Below are 9,167 nucleotides of genomic sequence, written 5' to 3' on the forward strand. Positions count from 1 at the left end.
GTAAAATAACTTTAACTTGGCTTACCGTTAGCCCCATTATGTCAATAATCTTTGCATTTCAGCAGAAGGAACACTCAGTCTAATAACAGTTCACAGCCAAGTGCTGCTGCTGTTGACATCATTACAATGCAGTGCTGAACACCGTAACAAAACTATAAAGGCCAATTTTCTGAATATCAAAACCTGGACAATAAAGTCACTTGGATGGATTAAAGGAAAATGTTTTATAGCACTTTTCACAAATAAAGCTGTAAGAGTCGACCTTGCAAAGCATCCATTACCTTATGAGTCACTTCTCTTAATCCAGATGTTGTTACCTAAGTCACATTTTCTGTTTTCACTCATCTGTCACGCTGCTGCCAGTCAGTTTGGTTTCCTACCGTCACTCGCACGAAAACACATTTCTGCAAGTATTTATATCACAAATTACCTGTCGTCAAATCCATGGTTAAAGACACGGGGACACTTTGTGTACAAAATAAGTGTTTTTTTTCCCTACAAGGTCAAAGGCTGCTCCCCATAGAGCATCATCACCAGACACAGTGACAGCAGCTCAAAGCAGAGATACCGATGAATGACACTCCCTGTAGGGAAGGGGGGAGAAATGGAAGTGGTTCTGCATAGCAGTTTTACATACTTAACTTTCTGAGATGCTTTAAAAATAGTTACTTTAAAGCTGAAAGCGCAGAATGAGTAAAAGATCGTGTAGACTTAAATGACTCTTGCCTAATGTCTTTGGCCACATTGAGGTTTGTTTGATTTAAACTTGTAATTTTCTCAACATGTTTTCATACACAAAATCACCTGCTGTTTTAAATTAACGCACAAAGTCTGATTCCCATTAGGAATGACAGCAGAATTAATTACCCGGCTTGTCGAGCAACATGACTGGCATGTTTGTCCGCCAGCAGACTTGTGAGGATTGACTGTCGAAGCAGCTTTTCTACCCATCTCTTCCCCTTTTCTTCCTGACTAAACATCGCCTTCATCGATTCACATCATTAGCTCGCAGCTGTCTACCCAGTGGTCTCGCTGAACCTCCTGGGAAAAGGTTCGCAACAACATGTCTTAGGCAGCGTATCTCAGGAAATATAGGAAAGGGAGGAAAGGGAGCTGGAATTCAGAGCTGGGGGATGAAAATAAATAACCATGTTTCATTCTTGCCACTTAAACTGTGGCTCACTCAGAAATGCTCTCACAATCTTTTTCAAGTTGTCTGAGTGAAAAGCTAAATCTTTCACTGATACGCAAAGTAGTATGAGTGGCATGTGGGCTTGACTCGGACTGGGAATAAAATTTATTTGATTTCCATAATTTTCCCAGCAGTGCATGTCCTACTGGGAGGCATTTCCTCTGTGAGCGAGTGCCCAAGGCTTGACGACTTTAAAGTAGATTTATTCTCTTGCTCCCTCTCGTTTCTTTTTCCCATCCTGTTACACACCTTGACAGACTGTATCCACTCGTGTACAGCTTGTCCCATCATGAGATGCAGTCTTTATGTCTTCCAGCGTTTTACCGGCAAATAAATTCCTGCAGCGAACTGCCAAACCCTTAAAAATGATTGCCAGTTCATTTAAAACATACTTTTAAATTAAAAACAAGTTCCTGTCTCTGTCTCAAACACTCAAAAAATAAGAACTCCTCCCAAAACCAGGAAAAAAAAGGTATCGTGTTTTTTTTTTTATCCACATCAGACAGTTGTGATTAAATCTGGTTTGCCAGTGTTTAGTCAACACTAGTCTGGAGGCTGAAAGATGAATTAACGGTGTCTGTGGCTCCTGCATATTTCACTGAAAAGTCTGCTGAGGAGTAATTACTGTAATTCCTTAACGGCTCACTGAAGTGTTTGGATCCGTTAAGGAACTTTATAAACAGTCACAGGACATATATGTCCCGAAAGCGCAACGAGAGAGAGATGTCTACAGAGCCGGGAGACAAATTTGCTCCATGATGCAGGATTTCTTCAAACTACCACTTTTTTATGAGTTATGTACAGAAGTCTGACAACACAAGTTTCCTCTCTGCGTTGGTGTTTTTTAACACACACACTTTGGAAGCTTTTACGCTGCAGCTTTAAGTGGAAAATGGCCTTCATACTCCCACTTGGGTCGGGGTAGCTGGGCAGGGTGGGTGTTTTCTTTCTTTCTTTTTTTTTCTTTTTCTTCCTTTTTTTCAAACCAAGGCCCCTCAAGATGTCTGACATGTTTCTGCAGGACCACAGGCCACTGGTTGGCGCACAGCAAAGGCTTGTGGTGGGCTGTTTGTCTGTGTGAAGCTGGCATAGCCTCCTGTTCCCCTGCATCTGTTCCCCATTAGCAGAGCCGAGAGTATAAAGCAGGGAGCTGACAGGAGCTGAGGACAGTCTAGTTCCTGCCTGGATCATGGGGTTTACTGTCTGGCTGTGCGTGCTGTGCCTGCAGGCGAGCCTGCTGTCACACGCCTTCGACTTCACAAGCCGGGGAGAGCTGTGTGTCAGCGGACAGACCGCAGACGGACAGGTAAGAGACGCACTTCTGATGGATGTGATAGTTAGCGGAAGACAAGGGCATTCATTATGTATCAGTCATCATCTCTGCTGCCGTGACACGACCGGGGTAAGTACAGCCTGTTTGAGCCCATTAAATGCTGTTTGCTTGCTGTTAAGCGACATAATAACCAACTTTTAACGCAAATGAAACTGAAAAGAACTAAAATTATTAGGCTCGTGTAAAGTAAGCGTGCTTTAAAAATTGGTGATACGTCTCTAATGTTGCGTTGAGGTAGATTTGATTCCAATTTTTACTATAAATTTGAGTTAAAGTACAAACTAATAATACAAAGTAGCTGTTTGTAGTGTCTTTTGTAGAAATAACCCATATCTCCACTCACTGAAAGCTTTTAAAATATGTCTAGCACATTTGTTACTGTTTACCAGCATTTTCTCTTATTAAATACGAAGAAGCTTTGGATTATCTCATAAATGGAATAAATGTTTGTAAAAGTTTGCACTTTAAGTAAAAGTTCCATACTTGTTTCATTTGTTTCTGCTCAGACACAGCATGATTAGTGTTTATATAATAGTTTGGCCAAAGGAAACCAGTAAGTTTGCTGGAATGTAAGTACGTCCAGTCTGGCTCCTTTAGAAAAAAAAAGGCTGCTGTGGCGATTATAGTGGCCAAATGTGTTTCGAATGGATGGAGACGTGTACAGTCTGACCCTGACCTGTGGAGACATATAATTTTTTTTTCTTCTTACAGGAACAAACTCTCATTGTAATGGTTTTTACAGCCATAATGACACTCCACCAAAAATATACCCTTCTGTGGAACAAAATTCTTCAGCTCCCCTTTTTTTGGCTTTTCATTTGGCTGCTGCCTGTTAAACTTTAACTTCGTGGTTAGCGTTTTGCTGTGGATGTTCTGTCCAAAGTAATCACCCTCATCTGGACAATGCATTTGACATCAGGAGGAGAGAGAGAGGGATTCTCACCCACACATGAAAGAGTCTGAGTGGAGAATTCTGTTCCGTGTGATGTAGTTTGCGCCACATATGTGCTCTTCTGCAGCAATTATTTGTAATGTAATTACAGCACACACAATTACAGGCTTCATATGTGGTGGGAGCTAACTAATACCAGCAGCAGCATCCTTTTCAGGATATATTTGCTGCATTTGGTTTAGTTTACTTGCGTTTCCCTTTTCTCACCAAAAGGCACTTGTGTTTGTAATGGGGTGGTATACACTAAATGCGTGATTTATGGGACTCGTCAGCTCATAATGAAAACTGAATGGATTGTGGCAGGGTCTGATGAATATCCTAAACATGCACACTTTAAAAACATAGCACTTTTTCTTTATGAGGTCATCAAGAGCCAGCAGATAACAGCTGCAGCTTTATTCTGCTCAGACGTGCTGTCTTGTTTGGTGATTGAAGTGCTGAAAAATGACTTGTTTTGATGAGTTACAACATAAATTATGATATATTGTTAGATGGGGCAGTGTGGCCTGGTTCTTCTGGGATAGGAGAGTATTTACACACTGTGAAAGTGACTGAAAATCTAATCTCATTCACAAATAATCACGCAGTCATTGTCATCAGTGGAGAGAACAACTTTTCCCAGAAGCCACAGTAACTGAACTGTACTGGAAAATGAATAAAGCATCAGTGTTGACTTTCTTTTTTGTCCCCAGTCAGATGATCAGACGCAGCAGAGGGGGCTGCCCATACCTGAAGAACTGGTATGTGCCACTTCCTCTTTACTTTCACATCTTATATCGAATTCTTTAGTTTCCTTTTGAAGGAAACCTTCTCGGAGGAGGTCTAAACACAGGGAAACTGCTTTATGGTCACAGGAAGTCCACTGCTGAAACAAGATAATGAAAAACACATAGTGGTATAAGAAACTGAGAAAGAGAAGACAAAGACTTATAGAGGGGAATTAAATGGTGTGGAAAGGGGTGGTTGTGACAGGTTCATTTTTCATGTCTCTACGCCAGAATTAGTCACTATGTTTTTGTGTGACTGACCCATTCTAGGGAAAAGTGGTATTTTTGAACATGCTGAGGGAATGTATCTAAGTTTGGCACATACAGGCAAGAATGAAACACCTTACAAAGGACATTTTTGGCCATAAGAAATCATAAGACAAAATCTTGCACAAAATCTAAGAGAATAAATGTATAAAGTGATAGGATTTCATAACTAAAAAGATTGAGAACTTTATTTTAACACTAATCTTTCATGTGCATTTATTAAACTACGTCAAAAGCCTTACTACATTTATCTTCCTGTTAAAAGGGAGTTTTTCCTTCCCACTGTCGCCAACTGCTTGCTCATGATAGTAGGGTTTTCTTTCTAATATTGTAGGGTTTTTACCTTACAATATAAACCACCTTGAGGCAACTGCAGTTATGAATTGGCACCGTATAAATAAAATAGAACTGAATTGAAACACGAGTTTGGACAGATATGGATATTACTGTCAGTCCACAAGTTGCAGATCTTATTTTAGAAGGCAAAACATAACTGTGTTAATCAATGCAAACTGCACGACTAGATGATTGGGTTACTGATAGAAATGGTAATATGATGTAACTGTCACAGAGACATCAGGCAGTGAACCTGTAGAAACACACTCTCCGCGAGCTCACAAGAGCATTGCAGCATGTGCATCCCTGCAGCTTCAGATATAGAAACAAACAATAATGTATGCATATTGCAATTAACCTTCAGCTCCGAAGCGTACAGCTGTTGTGCCACAGCCAATTGTAAAATATTCCATCCCACAATGCTGAAAACCGAGGCAATCAACAAAATGTAGGTCAACAGCAATCACTGTAAGTACTTTAAATGGCGTCGCGAATGATTGCGAGACAAATATTTTGCAGCTAACATAGTCATCTTTGTGTTCAGCGAAATGGAAAAAGAGGAGGAAGTATTATGCTGGAAATGATCTAGTTATTTCCACACTCGTGTAACTTTGTGGTAAATTTGTAACCGTGCTGCAGACTGTGCTGCAGGGCGATGACTCCACGAGCCTGTGCCGTTTATTCCCCAAAGTCCCAAATGGCAAACTGAAACCTGTTGTTTCTCAAAGTGCCAATCCATTTATTTGGAATTTGAGAAGCTTAATAGCGGACTTTATTTTCAGCAGATTGATGCAGGAAGTGGTTGGACCAGTAACAATAATAATGTTGCAGTTTCTTCCTTTCAATGTTACCGCTTGACTTTAAGCATTCTCAAAGAACAGAGGCTGGATGTGACCAGGAGCAGGATAAGGAGAAAGGGCCAGGCTCACAAACTATCCACTGCACACAAGACTTGACGCACGTTATCACACAGAGAAACAGGAGTTGTTTCCCTCTGTGGTTGTGGTTGTGACTGTCTCATCCTTGTAGGTTTTCTTCAGACGTAAGAGACAGTTGGAGCGGAGAGATCACACCCACCTGAGTCACTCCAGCCTGCCCGGGGCCATCTCTGTCAAAGGCTTCCCTAAAACTCTCATCCAGGTAAATCGTTCTTGTTACTCACAAGGGAGTCAGAGGGAGAAAAAGCCTAATGCGGGGGAGGTGGTGACTGGTTCTTAGTGGCGGTGGCAGCTGCCGAATGGTCCAGAGAAGCTTTAGTCATAGTGGATCATATGTATATGCTGGGGAAAAAAGAAGAAAAGAAACCACATTTCTTACCAACTCAGTAAAAGTAAAAATGAAAGCATCTGTGTTAGATCAGTGCTTCGCTGAAGGGGCGACAGCTGTGAGATGGTCACAGCAGAAGAAATGCAATGTATGTACTAATCCCTGTGTCCGGGGTTTCTTAGGCTGATAGGTCCCGGCGACACTTGGTTACAGCTGCAAGCAAGAAAAAGACTAAGCGGAACAAACTCCGCCCTGGCTCCTTCTCTCTCCTCAGCAACAACAAGGAAACCACCCCCGTACAGGTGAGTCTCCATGGCAACCTCTGTGCAGAGAAACAGCTGAGGCCGGATGTGCAAGCAGTCATAAGGCCACCTTATATGGTTTTATTGGCTCAGATTGGTGTGCTCACCTGTATAATCTGTTCGAAATTGCTTTTTTTTTTCATATCGGGCAATGATTCAGATGGCGGCGTTTCAGTTTTTTGAGTGTGAAGTTATAATATGTGCATGAATATGCAAAAATGACAAATTGTAAAACGCACTGTAACATTGATTTGTCTGGGATCGCTTTTTCAGTTGATCAGAGCGAGGAGACAAGTGAAGCTCGATCCAGCCAAGAGGGGGAAATCGGGTCGCTCTGGAGCTTTCTCTGTCCTCGTGAGTCATTTACAGTGTTTATTATCCTGCACACTGCTTCAAAAATAAAACTCTGGCGTACTGTATTTAAACGACGTGTCCCTGTGCTCTCCAGGGGGATCCTCAGACCGATGGACAGAGCGACAGAGCCGAATGGAGCACATAAAGGACAAGAACTGGAGAACACACAAAGAAAAAAGTTTCTTGTCATTCTTGCAAAACCTAACAAGGGCCTGCGCACAGTAGAAATGTGTCCAGATGTAACCCCAAAACGTGTGGAGAAACCGACCGCTGACATGGACAACATTCCCAGTAGAAAAACCTCTGTTCTGTTCTTCTTGTTCTAACTGTAAGCTAGCTTACATTTATCAGCTGGTCTACATTTACATGGATACTTTTATATATAGTTTTTAATTTCTAATATATTCCTGCATGTTGTTGTTTTTTTCATCACAAAAAGATCCTATATTAATATTCTTCTTTGCCATTTTGTTGTAACCTATTTAATCACAGAATCCTTATGAAGATTGGGGTTATATTTTTGCAGAAATATCTCCTGTGTTGTTGTATCAGGTTTCAATAAAAGTTAAGAACAGACGTATGGAGTGGAGGTTTTTTTAATGTTTAAGCACTTCATGCTCCACTGGAGGATTGCACACATTGCCCTTTTGTCCCCCCCAGAATGACTTGTTATGTTTCTTTTCAAATATGAAGGATTATTAAAAGGTGAGTATCAGGTAAGCTAAAATGCTAAACCTTCAATTACAGATGGCAAGTGTTACAGGTATAGTGCATTGCTGGCCATGAGAAGCAGCAGGATAGACCAGCAGGAACCTGAGAGACTCACTGATCCATTAGCATTACAGCAGCCAAGGGCAAATGTGAGAGAGAGAGAAATAAAAAAAAAATCCAAATGTAGTCCACGCCATCTGTTTCAGGAGTCAGACTTTTTTTTTTCTATTTTAATATCTCGTGTCATTTTTAATTCATTTGGCCATGAATGGAAACACATTATGGTCTAAACCAGAAATTCAGTTTGAGTGTTTCTGCAGGACGCTGACGTAAAAATATGCACAAATTCACATCTTTTGTGGGCTGCTCCGTATTTTGGTAGATCATATTTAACAAACACCTGCGTCACTACAGTGAGGAAAGCTATACGGGAATGAATTAATCGATGAATGAGGGGCTGAAAATCAAAGAAATAAAAATGAAATATGTACAGAGAAAATCCCAACTAGGAGGAAATCTGATGGAGAAAACAAGCCACGCAATCTAAGTGAGTAGAGTGACTCATCCTCCTCTCGTTTACTGATCAAAGCCCACAGCTCATGACGTAGATACACGGTGCTTACACTCTTTTTTTATGGTTTTATAGACCCATACAGAGGCACACAACAAAAAAAATGCTATTTATTCACTTGGAATTTTCCCCAAAGCACATAAACGGCGCTAGAAATGCTTCAGCAGCTCGCTCTGGCAAAATATAGACACGCGTAAGGCCTGGAGCCGGTTGTTCAGTCACCGGATAACCTGAATTAGCTGGTTGTGAGGGGCCTCTGTTTTCGTCACAACCCACAGCAGCGTGGCATCCTGATTTCTCCGAAACACTGACGCAAATTAAGACCAATATCTGATTAATCCCATTTCAGAGCAACAAGACAGACACAGCCCGAGCCGACTCCTCTGTAAACACACAAGCACATAGATTTCTGTGACAGCTGCCAGCAGGATATCATTTGACAGACTGTACCCTTGAGCTAATGCATCCTGGGAACTCCTTATTGATGACCTGATAGAACAAAGGGGGGGGGGGGGGGAAGTGTTCTCACTATGACCAGACACGGATGCTTTGAAAACAGATTTCAGCTTTATAAAGTCATTTTATCTTAATGATATAAATGTTAGTTTGAGGGTGAGTCCACACACTATGCGTCATCGTGTGTGGCCAACACAAAGAGATCCTCGTAGATGTGTTTCAGTCATTCGTTGCGGTGGTGACACTGGTGTATGCGGTGTTGTTTCCACTCTGCTTTGGCTGCAGTCATCCCTTTGAGAATAAAGCTGATGGTAATCACGGCTATAAAAAAAAAGTTACACAGAAGCACTGAATCTATAGAACTGTGGTGAGAAATGGTCCAAGCAGAGCCACATGCGAGATTTTCCCATAAAAGCTCAGTCAGGTTTATGCATGTAGTTTGTGGCTTGCAGTCAACATCTTCAATTTCTGGAAACCACTACGTAAGTATTAGTTTCTTGTTGATGAGTGCATCTCTTCCCAAACAACATGCAATGGGGCAAACACAGTCAAAAGCAAGTTCTGTGAGAGTCTGTCCTTAAGAAAGATTTTCATAACAGTATCAACTTCTGTTTTGTTTTATTTAAAGAATTAGGATAGTTTTCATTTTCAATCATACAC

The 9,167-nt window shown here is 41.3% G+C and overlaps 1 protein-coding gene across 1 annotated transcript; it reads left to right on the forward strand.

The window, feature by feature from the left end:
- The first annotated feature begins 2,202 nt into the window (after positions 1 to 2,202).
- LOC118454481 (uncharacterized) lies at positions 2,203 to 7,345 on the forward strand. The gene is made up of 6 exons (XM_035909456.2): positions 2,203 to 2,498; positions 4,170 to 4,217; positions 5,877 to 5,987; positions 6,296 to 6,415; positions 6,689 to 6,769; positions 6,864 to 7,345. The coding sequence occupies exons 1-6, from the start codon at positions 2,382 to 2,384 to the stop codon at positions 6,912 to 6,914; spliced, it is 528 nt and encodes a 175-aa protein (XP_035765349.1). The 5' UTR covers positions 2,203 to 2,381; the 3' UTR covers positions 6,915 to 7,345.
- Positions 7,346 to 9,167: the final 1,822 nt, after the last annotated feature.

Source organism: Neolamprologus brichardi, chromosome 9 (genome assembly GCF_056152115.1).
Source record: "Neolamprologus brichardi isolate AB-2024 chromosome 9, ASM5615211v1, whole genome shotgun sequence".
Classification (NCBI taxonomy): Eukaryota; Metazoa; Chordata; class Actinopteri; order Cichliformes; family Cichlidae; genus Neolamprologus; species Neolamprologus brichardi.